Source organism: Eptesicus fuscus, chromosome 10 (genome assembly GCF_027574615.1).
Source record: "Eptesicus fuscus isolate TK198812 chromosome 10, DD_ASM_mEF_20220401, whole genome shotgun sequence".
In the NCBI taxonomy this organism is placed as follows: domain Eukaryota; kingdom Metazoa; phylum Chordata; class Mammalia; order Chiroptera; family Vespertilionidae; genus Eptesicus; species Eptesicus fuscus.
The window spans coordinates 67,356,279-67,374,744 of NC_072482.1; the positions used below are offsets into that span (position 1 = coordinate 67,356,279).

Sequence of the window (18,466 nt, forward strand, 5' to 3'; positions counted from 1 at the left end):
AGCCATGAGTTGGTCCTTCCACTGTGATGCTATTACATTTACTTCTGATACAGTCCTTTCACATTGCTCCTATTATTAGTCTTCCACATTAAAATGTCTCTTTCTCTCGACAGGTATAGAATGTATCTCAAAGCATGTTCGGTGCTAAACATGGAGAAAGGGCTCTGTAAGGGATATGTAAATGATTATTTCAATGATCTTTGGAGAGCTTTTCTGCAATTAACTCTCTGTGCTGGTTATTTCCTAGGTATATCAAGGAGTGAAGAAAGATGGCTTCTTACAGCCTCATTTTTTGGCAGAACAGGATATAGTTATCATTACCTATGATGTCCTTCGTTCAGAGCTAAATTATGTAGATATCCCACACAGCAATAGTGAGGATGGGCGTCGCTTACGGAACCAGAAGCGCTATATGGCCATTCCAAGCCCTCTGGTAGCTGTGGAATGGTGGAGGATCTGCCTTGATGAAGCTCAGATGGTTGAATGCCCTGCTGTAAAAGTGAGAGTTTCTGCAGATTTTTTGAGAGCTGAGGAAGAGATGGGGATGGGTGAAGGGCTTGGGAGAAGGTGTCCATAGAAAATTTAATAATTTAAATATAATTAACCACAGTGTTGATATTAGCCAGAAGTTTGCTGTTAAATACTCTTACTTTTGCTTTTCTCTTATGCTATAAACTGCATAACCCTTAGGAATTTTTCAGTACTCTGAATCATTGCTCTGTGTGCAGTGCCCAGGTATATTTGAATAAGATGGCAGTTTATGTGTGATGAAGATAAAAGTAAACTGTATTTAGGGACTTTTGTAAGCATTTCTGCTAAGTGGAAAGCTTATCATATAGACTCTGATAGCTTTGCACCAAAGTTGACTTTGGTAGTTTTTTATCAGAGAGACAAGATAGTAATGGAAATGCTACTTTAGAAGATAGAATTTTGATTCATCCTTTGTCACATGTCTTTATTCTGTCTTTGGCCAACCTGTAACCTGTCCTGAATTTTTGAATCACATCTCTTAGTACAGTGATTCACTGAAGGATGGGGTGAGGATGTATCAGTCATTCAGAGAGCCTTTTCACTCTACATATAATTGAACTACCCTTCTTTTTGCGGGGGCTGGGACGGGACACGTGGCATCCTGCTAATGAGAACCATTACATTGTAAGTTGGCCCTTTGAATAGGACAGTCAACATGAAGTATGGTAATTGCTAAATAGAAGCAAGTGCCTCTGGCCCAAAGTGTAGATTTCCATGGACTGTTTTCATGAGTAAACATTCCTGACTTCTGCATTTTTCCTGTGGTTATTTTTTCTTTTCTTTTTTATTCCATATTTTTCTCTCATCAGGCTGCAGAAATGGCTCAGCGCTTGAGTGGGATTAATCGCTGGTGCATCAGTGGCACTCCAGTACAGAGAGGACTGGAGGGTAATATATGGTTTTCTCACATACTGCTTATATTTGAAAAGCTTAATTTTTGAAGAGAAAGTATTGTTATATTTAACCTTTGCTGAAATCCTTACTTAAGTGATTATATATGTATTTATATTTGACTCCTGTAGTTACAAGCATTTATCTTTTTAAATGGAATTGGGTGAATTTTGATTGTAGACATGAGGACAGATATATAGTGAGTAGTCCCATTGTCCTAAGTTGAACAGTCATTGTGCTTGCCTACACAGTGGAAATATAGGTCCAAATTGAACTCAGAGTTCCAAAGTAGTAGGTAGAAAGCAGAATGAACCTGACGAGAGAGAGAGAGAGAGAGAGAGAGAGATCATTTTAATTGGCTGTATCTATAAAAATAGGACCATAATTTTTATTGCCTGAATTCACATAGTGGGTCTATAATTTTACTAATTGTAAAAGTAATAAAATATTAATAGCTGTATAATATACCATATGGTTATGCCATTATCCTTTCAACCGTTCCCCTTCTTGGACATTTAACTTGTGTATAGTTCCCCCCTCCCCCCCTCCCGCCACCACCACATACACAGTATAACTCATATTTCTGCTACATACTCATTTATGTAACTTAGTTTATCCAAAGAACAGACATTGCATTTTTAAAACTTTTATTCAAGTTGTGAATATTTAAAACTAAAAGTTTAAAGTTGTTTTACATAAGAATTCCCTAAAAAGCTGTCATTAAAATGTAGTTAAATTGTAAAATATAAATATTCTTGGCATCCTGTGGCAAATATTCATCCTCAAAACTTATCTTTCTGAAAATTCAAGTTATTGTATATTGTTTGTTTTCATCAGGATAACTGTCACTCTGCTAAAATAAAAATATCAACATCCATTATTGTGACCTAAAAACAGTCTGCTTTCTGATAATTGTTTTTAGGAAGAAAAACATTGTCTAGGGAGATTTTATAAGTACATACTTAAATATTTGTATAATTTTAGTAAGTTACATTAAAGTACATATTTATAGAATAATATCAGGATAACTAAAAGGCCAGATTTAGTGGTCTGCGCTTACATTGGAAACTGCCCAAATTGTAGTTATTTAGGTGTTACTAAGATCTCATTCAGCTCAAAAGTTAGCTGAGAGGTACTGAAAAAAGAAAAAGACTCTCAGAGTTACTTTTTTTCTGATTTTACTGTTAAAAGAATATGAGCAAAAATTTCTGTTTTCTGGGTATGTTACTTTGGATATGTGAGATGTTGGCAGATGTTTTGAGCGCTTGTCACCATTCAGCAAATTCTTGAGTAATGTTTTTAAAAACAGCTTCATTAAGTAGTAAATGACATATAATAAAGCTGTAAATATTTAACATGTAAAATTTGGAAATTTTAAATATACGTATATACCCATGAATTTATTTTCACAATCAAGATAATCACACCCAAAAGTTTCTTCCTGCCCAACTTATCTAAAAAAGCTTTCCAAAACTTTCTGGAATTTTAGGTTTTTTTCCTATTTGCGTCCTCTCTGATGTATTTAACACTCTCATTCTTGTGGTGTCTATTCTTTTTATAGTTGTTACAGTGGGAGTATTAGCCTGACATGATTTACTATGTTGTATTTGAACGTGGAAGTCTCATTTGTTCTGTTTGGGGTTTTTTTGTATGTTAGACCAGTATTTTTCAACCTTTGCTTCATTGACATTTTGGGCCAGATAATTCTTTTTCATTGGCAGCTGTCCTCTGCATTTAAGGATATTTAGCTTCTACCCACTAGCTGCTGGTAATACTCCTGCAGTTGTGACACCCACAATTTGGGCAGTTTCTAACAACTGCAATGAAGAAATACAGAAGCAGTTTTTCTCAGTGTGCTCTGTTCTTTTTGTCTTTTCAGATCTTTTTGGACTAGTGGTCTTTCTTGGTGTTGAACCTTTCTGTGTCAAGCATTGGTGGGTTCGACTTCTCTACCACCCTTACTGCAGGAAGAATCCTCAGCCCCTCTACAGCTTTATTGCCAAGATTCTGTGGAGGTCTGCAAAGAAAGATGTGATTGACCAAGTCAGTACAATCAGTTTTTATTAATTAAGGGTATTAAAAGGAAAAAAAAGAGATGGAATGGACAGTTAAATTTCCAGGTGAAATTTTTTTTTTCTCTCTCTCTCTACAGATTCAGATACCTCCTCAGACAGAAGAAACCCACTGGCTCCACTTTTCTCCAGTGGAAAGACATTTCTATCACCGTCAGCATGAGGTGTGCTGCCAGGATGCCGTAGTCAAACTCAGGAAGATTTCTGACTGGGCTCTGAAGCTCAGCAGCCTGGACCGAAGGACTGTCACCTCCATCCTGTACCCACTGCTGAGGCTCCGGCAGGCCTGCTGCCACCCACAGGCCGTTCGCGGAGAGTTCCTGCCACTCCAAAAAAGGTTTGATTATCAGTTTCCTTCCACTCCAACTAAGAATCTATAGATATAAAAGCCAGAGCGACCGTTCAACTGGTAGCTATGAGGCGCACTGACCACCAGGGGCAGAAACTCAACGCACAGGCATGGAAACATGGAGCAGACTGATGAATCTCAGAGGGAAGAGGGGAGGGGAGAGAGATTAACCAAAGATCTTATATACATACTAGAGGCCTGGTGCACGTATTCATGCACCAGTGGGGTCCCTCCACCTGACTTGCGGGGATAGGGCCAAAACTGGCTCTCCGACATCCCCCAAGGGGTTCTGGACTGCAAGAGGGCGCAGGCCGAGGGATCCCACTGGTGCACGAATCCATGCACTGCACCTCTAGTCTGTATAGTATAGTGGACTGGTCGTTCGATCATTAAGTTGTTTAGGCATATATATATATATATATGTATATATATGTATGTGTATATATATATACACATATATATATATATAAACAACTTAATGATCGAACGACCAGTCCACTGGTCGCTATGACATGCATTGACCACCAGTGGGCAAACGCTCAATGCCGGAGCTGCCCCCTCGTGGTCAGTGCACTCCCACAGTGGGAGCGCCGCTCAGCTGACCAACGGGCACCAGACACAGGGCTCATGGCGGGCAAGCGCCACTGCAGCGGCGCAAACCTCTCCCAATTGAGACTGATTGGGCGTGAGCCTGTGGCAGGCACAGTGGGGCCGGGATGAGCAGGAGCAGCAGGCGGCATTAGACTGCCGGTTTTGGCTGATCCCTGCAGGCCATGCCAAGGGACCTCTAGTATAGTAATAATACACAATATTTAAGCAATTAGCTTTCTAACTCACAGCTTCATGTCCTTGTCACTGAGTTGTCAATTATTTTAGCAGGGTGGTCATTTTCTTTAGTATGAAACATTTGTGGAAGAGAACCACATCTTCAAATTATTTTTATGATTTTTAACATCTCTTTTCAAATTAGGACTCTTGTGGAGAGTTTTGTTGTTTCTTTGCTTCACTCCAGATATAAAAGGCATTTGTTTTTATATTTTTTTAGTTTATAGGGTTGGTACTATCTCTAGTTTCAGGCATCTTCTGTGGGTCTTCGAATGTATCCCCATGGATAAGTGGGGACAACTGTAATTAAGTTAAAAGTGATAGCGATAAAAGTGGAGGTGAAGAGAAAGATGCTGAAGATCCCACAAAGACTCTGTAAGCATCTGATGATCTTATGCGATATAATACTCTCGCCTAGGATTTTCTTTCAAGTTCTAAGCAGTCTAACTCTTCTTGTAGCACCATGACAATGGAAGAGCTTCTGACATCACTGCAGAAGAAATGTGGAACTGAATGTGAAGAAGCACATCGGCAATTAGTTTGTGCTCTCAATGGCTTAGCAGGCATCCACATCATTAAAGGTAGAAGGTGATTGCTTTGTTATCTCTCACTCTTCTTCATGATAACTTTTCTGTCTGTCAGAACTCAAATGTTATCTTTTTGCAACTTGAATGAATCAATGAGTGGTCTTTTCAATAACTACTTCAATCTATTATTGCATTTCTAATAAAACAAGAGATTATATAGTTTTGTAGCCTTTATAATAAATTGTAGTGACGCTTAGGGGCTTTCTAGTAGTAAGGAGGAAAGTACTGATATAAACATAGCCTTTTTAAAGTTAATTTTAAAACCTCCTCTAATAACTTTGGTTTAGAAAATTTTATTTCATTCTCCCCAAAACTAAATAAAATATAGTCCTTAAAGTCATTTAAGTATTTCATAATGGTGAAATAATATATTGTTTTAAGCACTTAGAAAATTTAAGAAAATTTTTATTTCTAAATTCTTCACAAAATCTGTGAAGTTAACTCATTATTATAGTTTTAGAGCTGGAAAGATATTTAGAGTTGGAAAGGCATTTCATGATAAATTTCAGTTCCTTCAACCTTCCCATCCCACAAAGATTACCAATCCATTAGTCTACTTGGGTACACAGTCATGGAGAAAATTTATCATTATTCTCTTTTACCTTATAAAACTAAAGAAATCAGTTGCCCAGAAAAACTTGAGCCTCTCTAAATGGAGTGGCCACTCCATAATGACAGGCCACTCCATTTAGAGAGGCTGAAGTTTTTCTGGGCAACTGATTTCTTTAAAGTTTTATAAGGTAAAAGAGAATAATGATAAATTTTCTCCAGCATAACAGAACCAGAACAGAAAGTGTCTCTTATAATCTCTGTTTCCTTGCCAACACAGTATAGCTAATATCATGTGCCTTGAAGTATTGTTCTTAATGTGCAGTGTGAAAGCACATTGAAAACTTTATACAAACATAGGTAAGGAATGATGTTACTGATTATGGTAATATGAAGTGACCTTAAATTTTTTACCACTTTTCAACCTGCTCACAGTGCAAATTCTATTAATAACTAGTAATAGGAGAAAAGGGCATATTATTACATACACTTGATAAACTAAGTATAACACATGTGCCTTTGTGAGCAAATCTTCCCTTTGGACATTCCTCAGGAAATATGCAATTTAGCTAGCAAGTTTGGATTTGCTCTAGTAATTCTTAATAATCACCCTCATCATCATTGCCATCTCAGTTGCTAAGTGTGCCTGTGATTATGTAGCACTCCAGGCTTCAGTCTAAAATCTAAAATGGTCTGTGCTTTATAATCCAAAGTGAATATCTAAGTAAGGAAACTTTTTAATAGAAATTTTTTTCTAATTAAACTTCTGATTATCAGGAAAAGTTGGAAAATTATTTTTCATATTTAACGCCAGTTTCTTACAATCCCAAATTAATGGAATGGAATAATTATGACTATCACAGATGAAAAATATGTGTGCTTAGTCTTTAAAATACATGATAATATGCTATTTAAATATTTTGGTCATCCTGGCCAGTATGGCTCAGTTGGTTGGAGCATCATCCCATACACCAAAAGGTAGTGGGTTCTATTCCCTGTCAGGTTGCATGACCAACTTGCAAGTTCAGTCTCTGGTCAGAGTGTATGCAGGAGACAGCGATCAATGTTTCTCTCTCACATCAATATTTATCTCTATCTCTGTTTCTATATCTCTCTCCCTTCTTCCTCTAAAATCAGTAAAAATAAGTTAAATAAAATATTTGGGTCATTAAATTCAGCATCATATCTGAGGAATGGTCATATTTCTACAACCATTTTATATTATACATAACACTTTCATGTATATATTTTGTTTTTTCTTCATAATTAGCCAAGATTCTTCATCCCTATTTTATATGAAAAAACTGGAATTCAGAAGGCTTAGTTTTTCTCTCAAGATTGTACCAGAGAATTTGCCCTATATCTTTGAATTTCAAATCGAATATTTAATGTTTTTATTATATTACTTCTATTTCTTTATCAAATAGATGTTTATAAACCTCAGTATTATGCTATCTATAGTAGGTTGAAACTCACCATCAAAATTTCTAAAATGGAGTAGTATATTACTTGTAGGTTGTCACAGTAATAAAAATAACATTCAGATTTCTCTAAATTCTAAAACTGCATTTTTTATTTTATTCTACACTAGAGGCCCGGTGCACGAAATTCGTGCAAAGCGGGAGGCGAGGGGTGTGTCCCTCAGCTCAGCCTGCACCCTCTCCAATCTGGGACCCCTCAAAGGATGTCCGACTGCCCCTTTAGTCCCGATCCCGGTAGGATCAGGCCTAAATGGCAGTCGGACATCCCTCTCACAATCCAGGACTGCTGGCTCCCAACTGCTCGCCTGCCTGCCTTCTTGATTGCCCCTAACCGCTTCTGCCTGCAAGCCTGATCACCACCTAACCACTCCCCTGCCAGCCTGATTGATGCCTAAATGCTCCCCTGCCAGCCTGATTGCACCTAACTGCCCTCCCCTGCTGGCCTGGTCACCCTAGCTGCCCTCCCCTGCAGGCCTGGTCACTCCTAACTGCTCTCCCCTGCAGGCCTGGTCCCCCCTAACTGCTCTCCCCTGCAGGCCTGGTCACCCTAGCTGCCTTCCCTTACAGGCCTGGTCACCCCTAACTGCTCTCCCCTGCAGGCCTGGTCACGCCCAACTTCCCTCCTCTGCTGGCCTGGTCCCTCCCAACTGCCATCCCCTACTGGTCATATTGTGGCAACCATCTTCTGTCCACATGGGGGGAGCCATCTTGTGTGTTGGAGTGATGGTCAATTTTGCATATTACTCTTTTATTAGATAGGATTGTTATTACAGAACTTGAGATAGTGAATTTCTTTACTTATCCTATTTTTTAGTCTCCTTTTCAGATTTATTGTCTTCCTTTCCTTACTGTGAGGTTTGGACATTGGGAAAAGGTATTTTCATCTGGTTATTTCCAAAAACTAACACTCTGGCAGGATCAGAATATAGTTGATTCCTGTGTGGCAAATACCATGCTATGGCATAAGAAGGAGTACATCACTGCTCTCTTCAGATAGTTTCCTCTGCATTCCCACTGTAGTTCCTAGTCTTCCATGGATTGAAAGTATTGCTGATTGTTAAGAGAAATTCCTATCAAAAAGTCCATTAGTAAAGGATATGTCCAGTCTTAATTGTAATTATAAACTTACTGGGATGGATTTACTGCTTTTACTTCCATTGCTTAACTTCACAGTACTATGTTAAACAATACACATTATTTAAAGTAATATTATATATTCAACTTAATTTAAAGTCTTCCAATATAGAGACCAGACAATGGAGACATAAAATTTATTTCAAACTCCACAGGGATTATGATATGCAATGCATATTCTAAGTCCTCGCTGATTACGGTATTAAAAACATGGTATTCTAATTTTGTACCATGTGTTTTCTACACATATTTTTTGGAGAAAATTAGGTTGCCAATATCAACTGCAGTAAACTTTATTTACTTGGAAATGTTACTGCCATCAAGTGGCAAGGAGTGGGTATTTCCAAACTTGACTTAAAATTGTATAACTTATTGAATATGCATATTTTTGTGTCTTCCCGAGAAAGCATCTTTTTTTAATAAGCATAAAAAATAGATATTTTAGCCCTGGCTGGTTATGCTCAAGCGTTAGAGTGGACCAAAAGGGTCTCAGGTTTGATTCTCAGTCATGGGTAAATATGTAGGTTGCAAGTTCGATCCCCAGCCCTGGGCAGGGTGCATGTGGGAGGCAAGCAATCACTGTGTCTCTCACATCAATGTTTCTCTCTCTCTCCTCCTCCTCCTCCCTCCCTTTCACTCTCTGAAAAATCAATGGGGAAAAAAATATCCTCTAGTGTGGATTTTAAAAAACAAATAAAAAATAGATATAGTGAATAGTTCAAATTCAACTGCTTACATTATAAGTTAGTCATTACACTTCCTTTAAAAGCTATAGTAATTATGAAAGAATTGACTAGTGAATAATTCTCTACAAATGATAGTGTAAATGCTAATAGAATCTATATATCTTTTGCAAAGCTTCACAAGAGTCTTCAAAACTAAAAAAAAGGTCTCCTTGTGTTACTGTAATGAGTATTGCTCCTACATTACAACGTGATTTCATTATTGTGAAAATAATCTTTGTTACCAAAGTGAATAAAAATTGGCTGACTGTAAAGTAGTATGAAAATGTATCTTTAGAAAATTCACGTAACTGGTAGAACTCCATATAAAGCAATGGTATAATGTTTTGCACAACAGTGTGACTAGTTAATGCCACTGAACTGCACACTTAAAAGTGGTTGAAATGGTAAATTTTATGTTATGTGTAGTCCACAATAAAAATATATATTTATAGTTATATATAATTAGCATTAACAAAAAATAAAAAGAAACAACAACAAAATGTACAAATTTGAGAGAGAGAAGAAAAGAGAGAGAGAAAGAGTAAACTCAGGCTCTGAACAAAATCCTAAATTTATGATGTTAATAAAACTTAATTGAAGTTTAAAAAAGCAAGTGTATGTGATGATCATGAAGGAAAAGCTTTTTTTCCCCACAGTAACCTAAAACTATAACATCTCTATGCCATTTTTTGTATTTCATGATTTTGCCACTTTTAGATTTTTATTTTAATTATATTTATAAATTACCAGTTTTAAGTTTTTTCCTAGGCAGCAAATGAGATAGGTTTCATTATTAATGCCATTAAAAAGGTTTCATCTCTCCTTTCAAAAGTATCATCAAACTTTTTCTGAAAGAACCAGAAAATGAATAGTTTAGGCTTTGTAAGCCATAGATCTGTTGCAATTGCTCAACTCTCGTGTTTATAGTGCAAAAGCAGTTGTGAACAAATGAGCATGACTGAGATTCAATAAAACTTTATGCATGGACCCTGAAATTTAAGTTCACATAGTTTTTTTAAAATATGTTTTTAATTGATTTTTAGAGAGAGGGGAGCAGGGAGGGATAGAGAGATAAAAACAGATGAGATATAACTATTTGAAAATGTAAAACCATTCTTAGCTCTTGGTTCCTATAAAAATACAGGTCAGGTATGACCCATGGGCCATAGTTTGCCAACCTGTACTTTTAATACTTTTAAAATTATTTTATTTGAATGAGCTGCTAATGAACAATATAAAACAGTATAGATCTCAGAGTGATGGTGATTTGTGTAGACAGAAATGGAAAGAAGAATCTCTTAAGTTTTTGAAATGTAGTTTTTAATTGCAAATTATTTTGGCCACCAAGAAGAACAATACTTATCAAGAAGAGTATATTATTTTTCTGAGAAATATGTGTTGATTGGTCATCGCATTTTGAATATTTGTTTCTAAATACCTATAATCACCCCAAAGTTGTCCTAATTTCAAACATCATAATGACTACTAAATGGTACTCTCTAACTTCAGTGAGAGGAAAATCATTTGTCTAAATTAGTAGTTAATCCAGTTTGTTTTTCAGTATAGTTTTAAAACATTATAAGTACATTTGACTGGTTTTCTATTCTGTGAAATTAATGCACAAAAAATGACTGTATTACTTATGAAGCCATGTTGCAAAGACCCATCATCAGCTTTTTTACTGGGGCAATCATGGCTAACACCCACTCAAATTCCTTTTTAAAAAAAATAGTGAGTTTTAATGGCTAAGTTATGTTTTTACATACATTTTTAAATATAGATATCATATTGGGAGCTAAATATGACTTTCTTACGCTTTCATACGTTTTAATGCTTCAGGTGAGTATGAATTGGCAGCAGAACTGTACAGAGAGGTGTTGCGTTCATCTGAGGAACACAAAGGAAAACTCAAAACTGATTCACTCCAAGTAAGTAAAACTAAATAGTTTTTCAAATCAATATTTATCTGGTTTTTACAAAATACTTTTTCTAAATATTTAAGATGATGAAGGGTAACAAGTGGACTTTGTCATAATCTTTGGGGATTAAGTTTGGGATTCAGTTATTTCAGTAAATACCCAAGATGATTTGCGTATACAGTTCTCCCTCAGTGTCCTCAGGGAATTAGTTCCAGGATACACACACACACACACACGCACACACACACACACACACACCAATTATACCAAAACCTGCAGATGCTCGAGTCCCTTTTATGTAATGGCATAGTTTTGCATATCACCTGTATTTACATGTAGGCTACAGTGTGATGTGCCTCCACATCACTTCATTTGTGTGGGTTCAGTGTAGTACTCCGTGTGGTGTGTGGCAAATTCAAGTTTTAGCATTTTAGCATTTTAGAATTTTCTGGGATTGTTTTTTCTGAATATTTTTTATCCATGTTTGGTTGCATGTGCAAATTTGAAACCTGCAGATATGAAAGGCTGACTGTACATGCAAGTTTGAGAATCACTACCGTTCCATATATTCAGGATGATATTGGCACAAGACTTACTAGCTAAATCTAACCTACATTAGAAAAACAGCTTGAATTATTTGTACCTCAAAGAATGAGGTCAGTTTTATCACTTTTGCATGTGAACATCAACGTATTTCTTTATGTGGTTTTCATCAAAAAGTAAAGAAAATGAGTTAAACTCAGAAATGGAACTAAGTAATAATAAAATCTATCCAATGATCTAATTTAAATTTTGGAGGTCTTTTAGGGAGATTTAGATATTTTAATTATAACATTTAAGTATAAATCTCTTCCCATTCTTGGTTCTGTCCAGTGGATTTATATAGGCAAGGCTCTCTAGCAAAATGGTGAATAAGAACCACTTTTATTAACCTTGGTAAGTTTAGGCTTGAGTCCCTGCTGAGATCCTTTATCATTCACAATCGATACTCTGGGACCTACATTTTCACATGTGCTTGAGCCAGTAGTAGGAGGTGTGTTTGGGGGCAAGAGAAGAAGAGGGAAAATTAAATACAAGTCTGCTTATATTCTGCATGGATAAGGAGTGCCTAAGGCAGGCCCTGGACCTTGAGCAAATGTGTTTGCCTCTTGGGAGAAGGAGGAAATGCAAAGGTATCATTCTCCTGAATAAAGGAAACAAAAGTACAAGAGTGGACAAGACAGATAAGTCCAGATGCCTAAGTTAAAGAGTAAGCAACCAGCCTGGTTCTTCCTTTTGGGCATAACAACCCACCTAGTGGTGAAGCATGGCCCACTGAATATTCTGCTCTGTTGAGCACTCTGTTCCCTTGGGATAAAAGGTGTAAGGGATGGAGAGAGGCAAGTATTTCTCCCAACCCATTCCACCACCTCGTGCAGAACGCACCGGAAGTCCTCTTCCACAAGCACACATAGACCAGGGGAGCCAAGTTTCCACCGCTTTGTTTCTCTGGTGTTGACACATTTGTTGTTATTAAATCTGATAGTGTTTCTGACTGTATTATCTCTGAAGCCATGTTGAAAAGACCTAAATCAGTTGAGGTTACTCTTCAAAGGTCAGTTCTACAAATATCTGTACCATGGCTTAGAATTATGAGAATCTGCAGTCAAACAGAGTAACATTTGTAGTCTCAAATCGCTGGCACCAAATCAAGCCTTACCAAAAAAAAAAAAACACTCTCCTGATCCTTTAACCCTTACCTGTCTTTCCAAATTAAGAAATAGAAATTACTTTCACTTTATTTTTTCTCATAGCCCTTGACTCCTGGGGTCTCTAGCCAGTTGCAGACTCAATGTCACAGTGAGAAGTCTGGCTTATATTAAATACAGTAGAGTTTTCCTATACCATCTTCACCTCCAGCTCTCCTCCTATTCAGCCCTTAAGTTCAACAGGTCCAGGTCATAGGCCTGTTTTCTTATGTATTTCATTATCCCTATTTGTATCATAATGTAATTACTAGGCTCATCCAGACTCATTTCCCAGAAAAAGAATCAAGTCTATGCAGTCTGTCTTTAATTTATTTGGCATACTCATTGTTCCCCTTATAGGCAAATGCATATATAATAGGAAAAAATACACCTATATTATATTTCTGCTAAATACATAGACATATTTCATAAGACTAGATTTTTAATTGAAGAAAATTTTTGACATTGTAAATTAAGACCTTTGCCATAAAACTGACTTCAGTTTTCTCTGACAAAGTCGGTACTCAAATCAGTGATATGTTTATGTGGTGTTAGTGCTCTGCATGTCATATGAACAGTAGGTTCTCCCCCTAGAGTTTTCTGCATTGGCTGTCATAATTACTGCCTTTTGTGTGTTTGTAGAGACTTCATGCAACTCATAATTTGATGGAATTGTTGGCAGACAAGCACCCAGGGATACCTCCTACCTTGCGAGATAGCAGACTTGAGGAAGAGGTAATTATCATTTTTCATTCTTTCTGTTAAAGAATATTTTTTTCAGACTTTATGCTCCACCTAATTCATATTTCTTAGGGCATACAGCATTTAAATAAAGGTAATTGTGTTTTCCTGCTGCTTTTACATTTCTAACTTTGCTATGATGATTTTGGATGGCAGAGAAAGACAATACTCCATAGTATTTTAGTTCTCTGCTGATCTGCTTGCAGCTATAGGGCAACCACTTGTCGTAGACATGGTTGTTGATAGTCAAAGCACAAAATGTAAATAAGCAACAAATTTAAAAAGACCTTGTTGATCTCATGACAGATCTGCAAAAAACGTAGTTAGTAATAATAGTAAGTTGTATACTTTCGCTACCCTTCCATTTATTATTTATGACATGTTGAAAAGACCTAAATCAGTTGAGGTTACTCTTCAAAGGTCAGTTCCACATTTCAGTGGTATTTCTTATAGAAGTTCCCTCTGCAGTAAGTATTGACTCTCTGGAAAGAGTGATATAAGTTAATTCACTATGAATTGTTAATAAGTTTATTATGCTAATTTGCCCATGGATTTTTGCCTTCTAAAAGGTCAAAGAAAGATGGCAAAGCTTAAATCTAAAGAGTAGTAGATGTGTTTGAAATGAATTGAACCTATCAGCAGAGCCTGTATTTGAATCAATGAGATACAAAATGAAATTGTATAAGTATGTACAACCCTTTCTTAATGTTAGATGGCAGTCTACATGTTAGAAATTTTCCAGTGAAATTTCATTCCCATTGCAGGCATCTAATCTTTGCATATATAACCAGTTACTCTGTTTAACTGCCTTTAGCTACAGGCAACTCTGGGAGATAGTCCAGTCTATTAGCTTTAATGACCAACTAATTATAGCCAATGAATTTTAATAGAAATTAATTGGAAGTTTGTGAGAGGAAATGGAAAAATGCACCATGAGAAGGAGGGTTAATTTCCATGTATTATCACTTTTGCCTAACTCGCATAGCATGTGAAAGCAGAGTATTTCAAAACTGGACACGATCTAAGAAATAAGTCATCTACTTTAACCTCCTCCTTTTCTAAATGAAGTAATGGGAGCCTAGAGCAGCAATGCCTTGTCCAGAGAGGTGTATCTATTCAGTCAAACCTCACAAAATTGACTTCTTTTTTTTTTTTAAGTCAAAAGTGGTCTAGTTTTATCTGGTTTATAAGAATCAATTTTTTCAGTATTTCTATTGCTTGCAAATTATGTGATTCTCTTTAAGTTGAAAGGGAAAGAGTTTTTAGACCCTTGTTGCATTTATCTGCGAGGACTGCCATAACAAAATACCACAGACTGTGAGGGTTAAACAACAGAAATTTATTTCTCACAGTTCTGGAGTCTGGTAGCCTAAGATCTGTCAGCAGCATTGGTTTCTCCGGAAGACTCCCCTTGGCTGGTACATGGATGGCCTCTCGCTGTGTCCCTACCTGGCCTTTCCTTTGTTTGCTTCCCTGTTTTCTCTTTTCTTTTAAAGAGACCGGTCATATTGGGCTAGGGCTTCCTCCTTATGGTCTTATTTAACCACATTTACACATTTAATCACCGCCTTTAAAGGCCCCATCTCCAAATGTGGTCACATTGGGGGTTAGGGCTTCACCATATGTACTTTGGGGGAGCACAAGTCAATCTATAATACCCGTGTTAGTGCATATTCTCAAGTATTATTTCTCAACTGAAGGAATTCCAAGAAATTAAAATCAATCAGATAAGAGATTCTGAAAGGTATCCTTGTTTTGCCTCATAATTTTAAATATTACTTTTTTTCTCCCCTTTTTTTTAATTAAAAAGTTGGTAAAATTTTGGGAGCAAACTCTTGGGATTTCTTGAATTTTGTGACTTAACAGGTAAAGGTGTTCTCTTGAATATATATTTCAGGAATTTCTGTCATAGCTTTTATGTTCTCTACTAGAGGCCCAGTGCACAAAATTTGTGCACGGGGGCATGTGTCCCTCAGCCCAGCCTGCACCCTCTCCAATCTGGGACCCTTCGAGGGATGTCCGACTACCCGTTTAGGATTGGGCCTAAACGGGCAGTCAGACATTCCTCTCACAATCCAGGACTGCTGGCTCCCAACTGCTCACCTGCCTATCTTCCTGATTGCCCCTAACTGCTTCTGCCTGCCAGCCTGATCACCCCCAAACTATTCCCCTGTCAGCCTGATTGATGCCTAACTGCTCCCGTGCCAGCCTGTTTGCCCCTAACTGCCCTCCCCTGCAGGCCTGGTCCTTCCCAACTGCCCTCCCCTGCTGGCGATCTTATGGTGGCCATCTTGTGTCCACATGGGGGCAGGATCTTTGACCACATGGGGGCAGCCATCTTGTGTGTTGGAGTGATGGTCAATTTCATATTACCCTTTTATTAGATAGGATAGTGTACTTGTAGAGTTTTATGCTTAAATTGAGTTAAGTACCTTTAAATATCTATATATATAAAAGCCTAAGGGACCATTATGACCGAATGACCAGGACAACCAGACAACCAGCTGGTAGCTATGACTTGCACTGACCCAGATCTTGCTGCAGGGGCCCTGACAGCCCCAAATCTGGTTCACTTGCACCCCAGACCCAGACAGGAGGGAGAAGGGAGCCCGATTCCTCGCAGAATTGGCCATTGGTTAGCTTGCTGCTGGGGCCAACCTCCTGTGGTCCCTCCCCGCAGCCAGCCAACCCCCACTCATCAGCCCCGATGGAGGGAGGGGCAGTTGGCCAACCTCCGTGGTCCCTCCCCCCCGGCCATCCAACCTCCTGCGGTCCCTCCCCCTGGCAGGCCAGACCCCTCATTTGACCCCAGTCGTCGGCCAGTCCGAGGGACCCCACCCATGCTCGAATTCATGCACCAGGCCTCTAATATAAGATAACCACGTTGTTCTTGAAACACCATATTCAGTTATTTTCTAGACCTGGAGTGAAAGTTTATACTGTTTGCTGTTTTAACACAGGCCAGACAGCTGAGGGAGCATTATATGAGCAAGTGTAACACTGAGGTTGCTGAAGCACAGCAAGCTTTGCTGCCTGTGCAGCAGACCATACGTGAGCTCCAAAGAAAGGTATGTCTCCAGAATGACTTTCTTAGGTGTGTCTTGACATAGCATTTTGGCTTTTGTTTTGGTGTGGGGGGACACTTGAACTTATATAGTCATGTTGGAATTCTAAGTCCCTAATATGGTGCCTGTGCACAATAAAAGTTTATTTGATGTTAGCAATGTTTATTAATTGAATGAATAGATGCATAGATGAATCACCTATTTTAAAGTTATTCTTTTTTATTTCTTTTAAGCTATAGTGGATTTCTTTTACCTTGGGTATATTTAACAAGTTATTTTTTAAAGAAGATAAAGACTTTCATAATCTTCTTTTACTCTTAGATGTGTATGTTGCCAAAATTTTTTCTTTTAAGATGTCAGAACTTTAGAACCACAGGTATTTTCCTTATTAATGCAAGCCATTTGTCATTTCTAAAATTTCCCTCTTATGAAATCGGTAGCTATGTCTAAAGAGGAGGCTACGCAAAATACACTTTTTTTTAATATTTACCAGTTATTCCACATTTTATTCTTCCTAATTTCATTAATTATTTAATATTCAGGCATATAATTTTGTTAGTTGTCATAGACTATTGAGTAGAATCTAGTTCAATTGGTTGAGTATTAGCATAATGTCTTTATATTAAGAAAGAAACCTGTTACCTTTTCAAATATATGGAGGAAGTACTGAATTTTCATTTTTGTAAAGTGTTTTTTAGCACAACTTTATTATACAAGTCTGCACAAGAAGTTCTCATTCATCTAGAGTAATCAGGAAACAGGTGTTCTCTTTAATTATATTATGGAAAAGTTGTACTCACCCATTGTGTATAAAAAATATATACTTGACTCACCACTATTATAATTCCCTTTAGAGTAGCATTTATTGCTACCTTTGAATTTTTCATAGCACCTTTCCAAGGGATAGAAATATAGTGAGTACTACAGCAATATTAATTGATCAGCTGTTGTCTTTTTTTACAGATTTATTCTAATTCTCCTTGGTGGCTGAATGTGATCCATAGAGCAGTGGAATTCTCTATTGATGAGGAGCTTGTCCAACGAGTGCGAAATGAAATAACCAGCAACTACAAGCAACAAACTAGCAAGCTTTCTATGTCAGAGAAGTAAGAAAATATTAAAAAATAGAATAACTGTATGAGTAGCCGCTCAAAAATTCATATCATTTGTTATTAAGAGATCCAGTTAAATATAGGAACAGCTGGATTTTATATTGTTGAGTACACTTCAAACCAAAATATTAGGTGTAAGTCTAAAAGAGAAACCCTTTTTTCTATGTAATAGTCACTTAAAAATACTCTTTTTACTACTTTTTTTTAAATCTGCTTAAAGTATTTTATTTTTATCTTTGTTGGACAAAGTTTTGAAATAGACTTTGTTTTAGAGAATTTTGTCTTTAGTAAGACATTCATACTTCCCTATGTAATTCATTCCCTACATTCTAAGCATCCTAGTGCCACAGTGGCAGGTTTTATATTATAGAGTTACCTGTTCTTTCTTCCCCATCTTTCTTCTCATCAACACTATTTTTCTGGGTCTTTATAGGTAAATTGGATTATTGCTTTAGATACAGAAATGGTGAATAATTGTTCCTTAAGAACAAATTTACTCTTTATCAAAAGTACCCTTAGTGGTCTGACTCAAATGAATATCTGTCTGATGTGGGAAATTTAGGTGTTGTGGCAGGACTGTTTATTCTATGTGTGTAGAACAGAGAGAGAATCTTATTGCTTCTCAGATCACATCCCAGCAGAAAATTAGCCTTAGATTAATGTTGGTTTTCAGTGAAAAGTTCATCATAAGAATATAGGGTTTTTTTAAGGATATGATGTAATTCCTACCTTCTGAAGTTTAGTTTAATGAGAAGATA

General features: G+C 37.1%; 1 protein-coding gene across 2 annotated transcripts in view; it reads left to right on the plus strand.

Annotated features, from left to right (window-relative positions):
• The window catches only part of SHPRH (SNF2 histone linker PHD RING helicase), a 67,154-nt gene that overhangs the window by 20,879 nt on the left and 27,809 nt on the right, over positions 1-18,466 (plus strand). For both annotated transcript variants that reach the window (XM_054722213.1, XM_028140688.2), the window contains 9 exons: positions 248-499; positions 1,341-1,419; positions 3,302-3,465; positions 3,575-3,831; positions 5,128-5,249; positions 10,984-11,072; positions 13,433-13,525; positions 16,492-16,599; positions 17,560-17,702. In XM_054722213.1, the coding sequence (XP_054578188.1) occupies positions 248-499; positions 1,341-1,419; positions 3,302-3,465; positions 3,575-3,831; positions 5,128-5,249; positions 10,984-11,072; positions 13,433-13,525; positions 16,492-16,599; positions 17,560-17,702 (1,307 nt within the window). The remainder of the gene's footprint in view (positions 1-247; positions 500-1,340; positions 1,420-3,301; positions 3,466-3,574; positions 3,832-5,127; positions 5,250-10,983; positions 11,073-13,432; positions 13,526-16,491; positions 16,600-17,559; positions 17,703-18,466) is intronic.